Below are 12241 nucleotides of genomic sequence, written 5' to 3' on the forward strand. Positions count from 1 at the left end.
TGGGATAAAATGATTTATTTTTCTTGTTGAAGAAAAAAATATAAGAAACAGCATTATGCGTTTCTAATTAATAGCTGCAGTCAGGCCAGTTCTTAGCCCCCGCGGGGCCCGAGGCAAAGGGCATGTGCGGGGCCCTCACGCCACGATCACACGGTTTTAGTTGGGATCTAAAGTCACATATCAATCAAAAGCGCGGGGCCCTAGGCAGATGCCTCGTCCGCCTGCCCCTAAGCACGGCCCTGGCTGCAGTAGGGAGTTGCAACAGGCCCTGATTGTGATTACTGGCTCCCCATCTCATGTACACACACATTGAAACCACTGAAACCTGTGCTTTTTGATTGCCGAATCTTGTTGGGGCATCAAATGTGCAGGTGCACCACATATTCTCTGCGCATTCTGGTGCAGGTGAGAATAAATGTATGCCTTGACATAATGTGTTCAAAGCTATAACAAAACTGGACTCCACGCCCTGGCCGCCAGCGGACCTTAGCCTTACAAGGGTAACAACTCTTACAAATATATAAAAGCAAGGCCTAAGGATTTACTTCCCTTGATTTTTTTTTTTTCTTCGTTGTCTTTCAAAATGTAAGTTCCTTTGCTAGACTGTTGAACAGATATGGATAAGATTGAAATCAGAGAGGACAAAGAACTCAGACCAAAAAAAGTGACCTACATAATTCTAAGTACTGTTCCTTGTAACTTTACACAGACTTTTCACTTGTTGATAGCCTAGACTGTGCGCGGACAGTAACAGTCAGTCAACATAGCTGTATAAAAGTCAACGATCGAAAAAAACCAATAGGAAAATATATCATTATTTCTATTTATAAATCTCAAAGATCGGGAACGCCTAACCTTTGATATTCTTAACTTTAATCAGCAGAAAAAGATAGAATGGTATATTTATATTTAAAATACTAAATACCTCTACCATATCTTATCACAATCCAACAACTACTCATCAACATCCACATTCAAAACATGTTAGAAGCTCATAAGTCACCTATTATTGTCAGAATTTCGCATTTACAATCATGTTCATTTTCCAACATTAATGTATGGTGACCTTAACTTTAAAAAAGCAGTAGGTAGACAGAAACTTAAATAACACGTTTTTTTGTAACTGCTACGCTACTTGTAAAAGTCAATCTAAGACTAACATGACAGGTAAAAATATCGAAAACTCGACTGTAAGTTTACATCATAAGGCAACGCTTTCTGATTGTACCTGAAGTCACTTCGTCTGGTTCTTCGCCAGTCAGTACCCTATCTCTAACCGTAAACCTCCCCACTAAAAACCTAAACATAACCTTCCCCTACCCTTATTGCTACTCTGAACGCTATAACCTAACCCGAAATTTAAGGGGAAAAAAATACTCCCAGAACAAAGGTAACTCTCACTGATTGGACAACTGTTGTCACTCTGACCTCATCTCCGTCATGCGCACCGACAGTCATCCTCTATTACTTTTGTGCCAGACCACGTATTAGCTTACTTTCATTTACTGCCCAGAAAAAAAAAAAAAAAAACATCGGTTATATAAGTCATCAGAGCGTTCAGAGACGATCAGTTGGTAACGCCAGGGTCTGGTGCAGACTACAAGACTCAGGACAATGGCTCACCTGGTCAGCGCCAGCGCGTGTCGGAGGTCGCTGTGTACTGCAGCAGCCTCCCTCCTGCTCGTTGTGTCCACTTTAGTGGTTGGAGGAGTCCGCGGGAAAAGCCTGGTGCTAGTGGGAGGTGGGCTGGACGAGATGAATGCCGAAGTTTATAACACTATCGTTCTGATGGCGGTGAGTATCGGGTCTCTTCTCTCTTTTTTAATGCACGTTTGTTTGGGGGTTTTGTTTGTTTGTTTTTGATTTATTTGTCTTTGTTTCGATTTTTTTCTTTCTTTTTTGTTGTTTCCTTCCTTTCTTTTTTTTCATTCCCTCCTTTTTATTTGTTCTTTGCTTTTGGGGTTTTTTTCTTTTACTTTCTTTATCTTATTTTTCTCTTCTATTTTTTTTTCTTGAGGTTTGTACATTTGCTTATACATTCTGCAGCATTTGTAAATGAGTGATAGCAATAGATCCATCTATTGTCATAATTAGTAAACAAGTAATGGAAATGTAATATTACATTTTATGTTTGTAAGATATGCCTCGGCTTCGAAAGTCCAGACGAAGAGAGAGCTTTCTTTGGAATTTTTCTCTCGCCCTCTCAAAAATTCATTCGTTCGCTTGTTCGCTCATTTATTTATTTGTCTATTCTCTCTCGAAAGTTTGCGCTAGAGTTTAAGAGTTTGTGCGAGAGTTCTGCTGTCCGTGTGAGTTTGCCGAATGTTTCCTAGTGAACCCTGACCTTATTGTGAACTGGTCTGTCCTGCAGGGAGGCCGAGGTCAGGCCCGTATAGGCATCGTGACGGCGCCCTCTGCTGACCCCGCCGACTCCTTCTCATACTACCAGGACCTCTTCATCAACTTCTACGGCGCCGCCTCGGTGGCCCACATCCACGTCAGCGTCAACAACTTGTCCGCGGCCTATGACCCTGCGCTGGTGGCTGTGGTGCGCACGATGACCGGATTCTTCTTCAGCGGCGGGGATCAGTCCCGGGTCGTGCAGTCGTGAGTACAAGAGTTCCTGGAAGTTGACAGGTGTTCTAGGCGGGGCAAGGGCAAGAAGAAACTTGGGTTATGCGGCCGAAAGAGAGGTCATGTCAAAAAACAAGGATTTGGACTATAGAAGGTCAAGGGATTTTTAATGAATGAGGTTAATTGTTTTTAAAGGTAAATAGTTTCATTCGTCTTAAATTCAGAGGGTTTTAATTTTAGATTCTGAATGTTTTGCAATACTCTATGAGAAAGATATTTTTTTTTATTTATGTAGCTGTTTCTAGGAAGGGGGTAATGAGAGGATACATTTAGAAAATGTTGAGGGTTTACGACAGGATATTCCCACCATTTGTGAAGAACAGATGCTTTTTCTTCTTCGATAGAGAGCCTTTGGTCGAAAACCGTTTGGCAGGGCCAATCAGCGAAGCTCGATTATCCTGATAAACTTTCCAAACGAGAAATCTGAGGTCCTGTCCTCCCATCCGTTTTCTGTTTCTTATCTCAACAGCGTTTCCCCGATTCCAGACATCTTCCCTGTTAAGATTTTCTGATTTACTTTGCGTGCGTGCGATGAGTCAATCTGTCAGGGAGGAGTCAAGTAGGGCAGTAATAAACTGCCAGACATACACGATTATGGACCAGATCTTGCCCTAGGCACACTAAGGAACTCTTTCGACGAGGCCCTTGTTCATGGGGAAGGGCTAACCAACCAAAGCTCAGTTACTATAATCGTAAGACAACCTATTTGGGATCTGAACGCCCACATGGCGAATATACAAAGTTTTGTTATAAAGAACGAAGTATACACAGACATGGTGTAGGCATGTATTCCACCTAATGTTCACAACCATGTCGGTGTACGTAATAGGATGTTGCCTTGTATTGAAACAGTATGTACCCGGACATGCTGCCCCATGTTGTAACAGAATGTATACATAAGTGCTGCCCTATGTAACATGAATGTGCACAGACATGTTTCCTGAAGTTCTAATAATGTACAGAAACATGTATGTATTGTAACATGTTGTCCGATGTTGTAAGAGAATCTGTGCAGAAGTATTTCAACATGTCACAAAATGTGTCTAGACTATGTGAGCAGAAGAGGTAGCCAGATGTTGTAACATGATTTATACTGACATGTTGGACCACATTGTAACATGATTACACAGACATGTTGGACCACATATTGTAACAGGATGTATACGGATATGCTGGACCATGTTGTAACGGGATGTACACAGATATGTTGGACTCTGTTGTAACAGGATGTATACGGCTGACCGTCGGGAGACACCTGTGCTAACCGCCATCAGGGAGCGGTACGAGGCGGGGGCCGTGGCGTCCGGCTCCAGCGCTGGTGCTGCCTGCATGCCGTCTGCCGTCATGGTAACGGGTCGGTCACGTGGCCTTATCTTCTGCTGTTATATAATCAGGAGCAAACGAGAGTTCCAGTTTAATCTATGTTCCTTTTCTTGGACTTTCTTCCACTTTGCTGGTGACCTTGTACCCACCCTCCTGCCCTCCTCCAGATCAGCTTTCTTGTGTCATAGTTCTTGGTTTGTCTTGTGCTTTTGTTTTATTTTGTCTTGAGGTTACGGGTTATCTCCGTTAATCAGCTTTTAAGATATTGAATTCTGTTATTCTTCGAAGATGGCCGGGGAAAAAAAAGGAAACGGTGAAGTGTAGACGGAAAACTAAATGAGACTACTTAGTACTACAATGTACGTTGAAGTCTTCTACTCCTTTATTTGCAAACTACGTGAGATGCAATGAGCACGTAAAGTTATTTTGTTCTAAGCGGGATGTGTATACCTGTACACATCTATCTACCCCCCAACTTCTCCTCCCCTAACAGAAAGTACACGGACAAATTGCTGCCGGTGCTGACCGTGCACGAGCTGACAATGTGTACGCACGTGAGCGGCACGACCGGTAATACGTTGGCAACGTGTGAACATTGCTTCACGTCCTATCACGTTCGCTTTCACTGTCACAAATGAGTCCAAGTGAACCTCAGGGTAGCTCCCCCAACTCCCCAGCGCACTCGTTACAATCTTATCTTGAGCAGAGTCCGAAATACTTACAGTCACTTACATGACTTTCGTGACAACCACAAGTCTTATCGGGAATGGCTGTTCCAGACGGAATGGGAATAGAGCCACCTGGAGATTCGTGCAGCTCACAGATATGCTGTGTAGGAATGCAGATCTCACATACACGCATGAATGTAATATTATTTTATTATTGTTGTTATTATTATTATCATCATTTTTCAGGTGGTGTCAGTTGGGAAGGCCTGCGCTGGGGTTCCCTGACAAGCTCCCACCAATCTTCTGACCTGACCTACAATCCTCAGGGTGGCATCGGCTTCCTGGATGGCTACGTCATTGACACGCACTTCGCGTGAGTCTCGTGCTGGGCGGGAGGATACGAGTTTTGTTGCCCCAACGTGAATAACAAACATTCACTATCTCTCACAGGCTAAAAAGAATCGCAAGCAAAACACTTCTGTGGAGACAGAATTCCACAGTATCCAAAGATAATCGGCTGTCGGCTGTAACATTCCGCCGTTACATTTTTCTTCTTGCTTACCTCCCATTTTAGAACAATTTATTTTTTGAAAGTTTTTCACCTTACCTGAGAGCGTTCCTAGTCTTTTTAATCTTCGGTTGTTATTTTTTCCTCACTTGGAATACTCAGCTGCGTTAAAGAGAACAGCTGCAGTTATATACTCTAATAAGTATACATGAAACAAACTAATGTGTGGACATTTGTTAATAATTTCGTGCGGTGGACTTTATACGTGCACGTAGCACATTTTAATACATCACACAGTCCAACACATGTAGATCCCACGGTCACACGCACCTCCCACCGGATCAGCCCTGAGGTGGTAGTGGTCTTCTCTCCCCTCCTTTCTTCTTTGACTACAGGAACTCAGAGCAGGAGACTTCACTCCAAGAGAAGAAACAGCTCCTCCCACCCCTAAAAAATAATTGCATACAGAATCTTGTTCCGAAGTAAATTTCCTTCCGGAACATTTTCCTCTTCCCCAGCCACCCTTCCTCCCGACTACAGCCTGGGTGCAGGCGGTGCAGACTTCGGCGCTGAGCTTAATGAAGTACTGCCAAAGGGCAAAGAGCAAAGGGCGCGGTTCTTGTCACACCGTTGATGGTCGTGTAACAGGAAACCGGTCTTCGTTCGTGTTACTGCAGCCCCTCCTGCCCCCGATGGGAAAAAAATAAGATCTGTGTGAGCGTGTTTGTCAGAGAGAGCGCTTTTTTAATGAGTTGAACTTTGCCGGCGAATTTGTGTCTGATGGTTTGCACAGCGCTTTCATTCAGCAAACTCTGCAAAAGTGAGAAACCATTGTAAGGGCATAAAATGTGTTTGCATACTAAGGTCGGTCGAACCGAGAAAGAACGTTTTTCAGAAATTTCTTGAGCGAGACTATGCTTATATGAATGAATCGTGAACTTGAATGTGATTTATGGGACTTAATGCTTAACATTGACGATGCTGACGACCACCATGATGATGATGAAGGCAACCCATTGATGGTAGCGGCGTCATGAAAGAAAGTTTGTAGAGCTGACTGAGTTTTTGACATTGGCAGCATGTGTTGTTAATAAACACTGTAAGGCCCTCGTGTTACAGAAATGCTTGCAGACTGGCTGAACTAAATCTTGTTTTAACTTGTTTATAAAAGTTTTGGAAAGCTAGGTGGCGCTGACATGATGCGACAACGCTGGTGTCTTTCAGAGACCGCGGCAGAGAGGGGCGGCTAATTCGGTTGCTAAGCGACACTCGGGGGGAGAGCAAGGGTACCGGATGGGGGTTCGGAGTGGATGAAGACACGGCGTTAGCCATCACCAACGTCGGCACCACGGCTGCGGTCGCTAAGGTCAGTAGGGTCAACAGGACAGGACTTTTTTTTATGAACTAAGTCTTGGCGTTCGTTGTGAGATTCGTATGACAGCGGGTAAATAACTGAAGAATTTCCCTAAAAAAAAAAATCATCATCTAATCATCATCAAAAGAAAACGCTACTATCACGTACGTGTCTTTCTGTTCATTTTTCGCTGGCACTGCCCAAGCACTAAACGTCCTCTAATCTGAAAATATACAATATATATATATCGAATTATACGTGGAATTTTACACCTTCACGATTCTTTCTTTGTTTATCTCTCACTTGACCAGGTCATAGGCACCGGGGGCGTGACCTTCATTGACGTCACCGGCTCCAGGGAGGACACCGCCCAGCGTTACTTCACCATCCGTGACGTGTACGTGACGTACCTGACCCACGGCGACGAGTACAACCTCAGCACGCACCAGGTGACGTTCGCCATCGACAAGATCCCGCTACGGGGCAACGAACAGTACTCCCTGGCCTTGTCTTCAGACGACATCTTCTACGGCCGCCGCACGGCGACGACGAAGCCCGAGTTCGTGCGCGCGGCGACCAGCATCTTCGACTCCCGCGCCGAGACGTCGACGTACGGCACGACGTACGAACGTAACCCACGTTTCCAGGTGGACATGGCCATGATCACCGGCAGGTCCGAGGGCTACGTGAAGCGGATGTCGGGCTTCCATTCTGACCTGCACTCCTACAAGGACATGAGAGTGAATATAGCAGCGATCTAGACAAAAATTGGAAGGTGTGTCGCCAGGGGGGAGGTGGGGAGGTTGAGGTGAGGGAACGGAGAACACATTTCATCAGATGTTGTTGATCCTTTGATGTGATTTCTCGACTTGCTTTTCCTCTGGTGTTGCCGAAACAAGTTTAATGTTTTTATGCTTGTTTGTTCATTCCTTTATTTTTCAATTTTTAAGTCTTCGAAGCCTTAACCCTTTTGACTTCAATCCAAAATTTGTAGCTTTGGTATCTTGAAGGGGTTACAGGTCAAGGTACAATGATCAGGTCACGTTCGCTCGTTCGTTTAAATCTTGTTAGATAAATATCACGTCGACCCTGAGTCTGAAGATTTCCATGAAGATTTGAGGCTGAAAGGGTGATAATTTGTAAAGAGTGAGTTATCTCGCTTTAGGTGCACATCCATTCACCTTTATTCCCTTCTTTTGCGTTCCCCATTCCCAGTCACTTAAATCACCAACCCCTGAATCGCTCTGCTTTGAAAAAGAAGGAGGGTGGGAAAGAGAGAGAGAAAGTGTGTGTGTTCTTGTATCCTTCACGTACAGGCTGCAATGGTGGCAACAGGCTTTGACATGCGTGGAATGGCAGTGAATTGCTGAGACAAAATGCTTTTGCTTGTGTTTACAGCGCCTATGAATTAAAGTCGTCTTTTACTGTCTTTCTCTGCTCTGAAGAGGGTTTCCTGACATTAACCTCCTGCTACTCCGCCTGTTAAACGCCAGCCTTGGGGCCAACGGTTTTTGCGTAAACATCAACATCGCATTCTTCCTTCGTGACTAATGTAAAAGTGCGTGCAAGACTTATTTTTATTTAGCTGAAGATTACATTGAGGGAAATTCTTTGTTGAAAGGACACAAGTCTCCAAACATCAACATCCTCTTTCTTCTTTACATTCCAGTTGTAGGGGAAACACATTTTTTAAAATTGCAAACAGAGCACACCTCCCATTTAAATTGCCCATTGGGACTGAAAAAGTCGGTTGTTATTGTTATTGTTAAACACGTCGGCACACAGCTTGACCAGGGAAATAATAATTTGGGCTAAAATAATGAATTCTGACAATCTGAATCAAGTATTGTCAAACTGCCGGGTTGCAAATGAATCACTATTTGTCTTGCTTTTTCTTTTACTTTTGCTATCAAGACTCTACACCCCTGTATGTCTAAACTGTTTCTGTATACAGGTCCGGGCTGTCAACCTGTGTTTAGAGAATGCTAATTAGTCGCTGAGACTGGCATCTTTATGCCTGCGACAAGGTGTTGGCAGCAATCTAACGGTCTTTAGTCAAAACATGAATTCAGACGAGACAGGGAGGAGATGGGAAGGAGTGGAGGACAAAGTGACGCACATAGGAAAGGGCGATGAGAGAGACGAGAAACATGGGAGAGAAAGAGGAAAAGAAGAGGCGAGGGAAGAGATAAGGAATGCTCAAATGATGAGTAGATGGGATTTCCGTCCCAACATTCGAGTGCCACTCAGCCCACGCACAATCTCGCCCTCACCTCGTGGTGCGCGGGGGCAACACTCACAACACAGACAACGCCGCACGCTGCTGCTGCCCGCTGCATGTTTAATGTCTGCGGCATCTGCTGTGCATCAGAATCTGTCAACTTGCTCAAGAGGTCTGAATGCCAAGCCCTTACATCAGTCTAACTGTAGTTTGTAATCATGACACACCTCTCTCTCTCTGTCTTCTTTCTTTCTTGTCAACTTTGCCTCGTTGTATATTCTTGTCAGCACATTTGTTTTTAATGAGATTCAAAACCTTTGGCATAATGTGCACAGGACAGTACTTCAATCATGAAATTAAAGTAAAACAAGTTACTTTTTCTCGTTCGATACCATACATATCTGGCTAAAAGGTTTTCTTTGATTATGAATGGGCTGTTTTATGTCCATGTTTGCTTGAGTGCTTCAGACTTTCCCTTCCAGTGGAGCTGAGGTCACAGTAAGGCAGTTAAACAATGGTAGAGGTTGCCGGTTATCTGGTCAGGGTTGGTTAAATTAATGACGATTTTAATTACGATAATTATAAAATAAATATGGATTTTGTTTGTTCATATTCGTTTGTAATGGTATATTTTAATAACCCTTTGAACGATCTGACACTGAAGGTACGTCTCACGGTTATTAACAAAGTACTATAATAATTAAAAGTATATTAGAGCTTAATAGTATTAGAAACAGTATCACGAAAGTTCTAGTCTACAATCGAAACCCATTTATTGCCATGAGCCTTGCAATGCGTTTTCTAAAATGACATCATCCAGCCCCAACTGCAAGGTAGGCAAAGAGAGGAGGATGAAATGTGAGCCGACCTTTAACCTCCCGATCACGTGGTCTCGGAAATGTCGAGAATTTCCTGGCGGCGAGTGCCACCTTGCACAGAGGTGGTGGCGGACGTGGAGGGATCTGCGAGGTGTGCACTCTTGTTGCACCGCACGTGCGTGGCAGCGCCTAAAGGTCTTCCGGGCTGGCGCACCTGTGTTGTGATCAGGTAGTCAGCCACAGATGGGCTGCAAGGGCGTTCAGCGGGAGGATGTGGGGGCGGGGAAGTAGGGGAGGGTGCGAGAATGGAATAAGGTGAACTCTTTCCTCACGTGAATCGTCGTCAGCCCCGCCCCTGCCTCTCATCGTTGCTTCGAGAATAACTCAATTCTACTGCCACGCCCATCCTGTTGTAGAGATCTAAATATAGCTCTCTATATAGGCCTAGTCCCACCCCTTCATCTCTCCACCCCTCTCTCTCCCTCTCTCATATGTCTGTGTGAGAGAGAGAGCCACGTGATTAGATACAACTCATGCATATAGATATACGTGGACACGTGTACACTTTCACGCTGACGTGCAAAGCTTACAAATTGTAAATTATATATAAACCATTTTTTATTTATTTGGGCTTGAGTAACCAGTCCTCTGAATACATACATAAGCTTGTATTGATATGATTATTTTACCCTAATTCCTCCCATTATTATGTCTTGAACTCTTTTGTGAAGTTCACTGAGCAAATGTAATGAGGGAGATAATGTGCTCTAGACTGCTCTTAAATAATAATAATAATCATCATCATCATCATCATCATTATTATCATCGCTTTGTGCCTTTGAGAACCAGCTTAACCTCCTTCTTGTGCACCCAATCTGGAAAACGCGTTGAACTTGCCTACGTGCAGACTTGCAGTCATTTTCTTCCTTCTTCTCCCATTCATTATCTTTCTCATTTGTGTCTTTCGCATTTTTTCCCCGCTTTTCTGTACTTTTTAGTGTCACGATTTAGAGCAATCTTTTATCAGTAAAGAAAGCAGGCTCGTGACCTTTGCTGCAGAGTGGAGCACGAGAATCCGCAGTTTAATAAGCTTCATACCCGCGGGGGATTGAGCCTCCGGTTATTCTTGTAACATCAGCAACTTTTGCAAACTCCCGCCAGGCACACCACTAGTCTGATTCCAGCATCTCGTTAAAAAAATATTCTAGGGGAAAGCAGACGATATTAATTGCCTTTCACATCCTGGGGGCCTGTCAGGTCTGGAACCATGCTCTTGTGGCACTAGGAGGACTCCAATACATTCCTCACCGTCGTCGTCGATAATGGGAGACTGGGCTGACGAAAACCAGGCAGTGTATGTGTGTGTGTGTGTGCTTTATGTGAGTGTAGTGTGTGTGTGTATATATATCTATACGTTACTGCTTTATATGAAATAGCCACTAACTCTTTCATTTCTTCATTTCATTCGCTTCATTATTTTTTTCTGAACACTCTTAGTTATCATTTCCCATCTGTAAACTAGATCGTACACCCGTTTAAATACTTCTGAGCACTGCAGGCCGATTTCATTGTCAAAGAGACCCCAGACTGCAGTGGAACAATTCTTGTAAATTTAAGATGAATGCCTTCCGACATCTTTCGCTCATGCCAGAAAGTTTCCAGTTGAAAGGGTCTCGACTTCGAGAAATCTGTCTAACGTCTAGGTGAGTGACTCGATCCTGGTCCCATACATTTCCCATTTTTGTGTGTTTTTTATACCCACCCCTAATTAGTGAGTTTGACCCTTTTCTAGTGAGATTCCGTTGTTTTCTTGTGACTTGATAAAGCTCAGTGCGAGATCACCCTGTTCCGTTCTGAAGACAGGCGCCTACAAACATCTTTCTCAACAACGAGATACAAACGGTGACTGTACTTGTGTACTCTAATTATTATTATGGTCTCAGCTTTCCTCCTGGCTGAGACCTTGAGGATGTTAATTTACTCTTGTGCAATCCTGACGTTTATGTTGTTGGTCGCTTTCTGTGCTGAGTTTCGAGAACGGAAGTGACGTGTTCTTCCATATTTTGGAAAGTTAGTATCTTGCACCGAGCTTTACCCACATCAGAAATAAATGATCCATCCCAGTACACCTTTAAATGTTATCAGCCTTTCACACTTCGATCATGTTTATATAGCTGATCAGAAAGTTTCCCCTCGCAAACCCTTGTGACCTGCTTCAGCAACTTCCGGTTTTCAGTTGTCCTTCCAAACAAAGCTGGTAACTAGGACTGTTCTTGGTGGCTCGTTATTCTGTGACTGACTGTCTCTGCTTGAGGTCGTCCAGAGGCTTTTTGTATGTTTTCTTTTGGTTGAATGATTTATTTTCAACGAGAAATAAAAGACGTGGATTTTTAAAATCTTGCTTATAACTGAAAATATTTCTGCTTAAATGAACAGACAGGGGGGACTGATGTACGGAAAGAGGAAAGTTTTCCTGCCTCTGCACTAGAGTGACCCCCAATACATTTAACTATAAATAAACTATTGTCATTCTTAATTAGAATTCTTTAAGGGCGGTGTCGACTTTGGGAGGTTGAACTGACGAAAACCATGCAATGTTTGTGTGAGAGAGGGTTGCCGTGGGGCCATGTGGATGCGGGCGTGCTCCACAGTTTCCAAAGATGCAGCGACAAACAGGATCCGCGCCTTCTGTTGCTACGGGTGTCAGCGTCGAGC

The 12241-nt window shown here is 43.8% G+C and overlaps 1 protein-coding gene across 1 annotated transcript; it reads left to right on the plus strand.

The window, feature by feature from the left end:
* The first annotated feature begins 1233 nt into the window (after window positions 1-1233).
* On the plus strand, window positions 1234-7397 carry LOC112563704 (cyanophycinase-like). The gene is made up of 6 exons (XM_025237964.1): window positions 1234-1794; window positions 2372-2607; window positions 3861-3988; window positions 4872-4998; window positions 6358-6499; window positions 6799-7397. Exons 1-6 carry the CDS (start codon window positions 1615-1617, stop codon window positions 7246-7248), a joined length of 1263 nt encoding a protein of 420 aa, XP_025093749.1. The 5' UTR covers window positions 1234-1614; the 3' UTR covers window positions 7249-7397.
* The last annotated feature ends 4844 nt before the right edge of the window (window positions 7398-12241 follow it).

Source organism: Pomacea canaliculata, linkage group LG5 (genome assembly GCF_003073045.1).
Source record: "Pomacea canaliculata isolate SZHN2017 linkage group LG5, ASM307304v1, whole genome shotgun sequence".
Taxonomy (NCBI): Eukaryota; Metazoa; Mollusca; class Gastropoda; order Architaenioglossa; family Ampullariidae; genus Pomacea; species Pomacea canaliculata.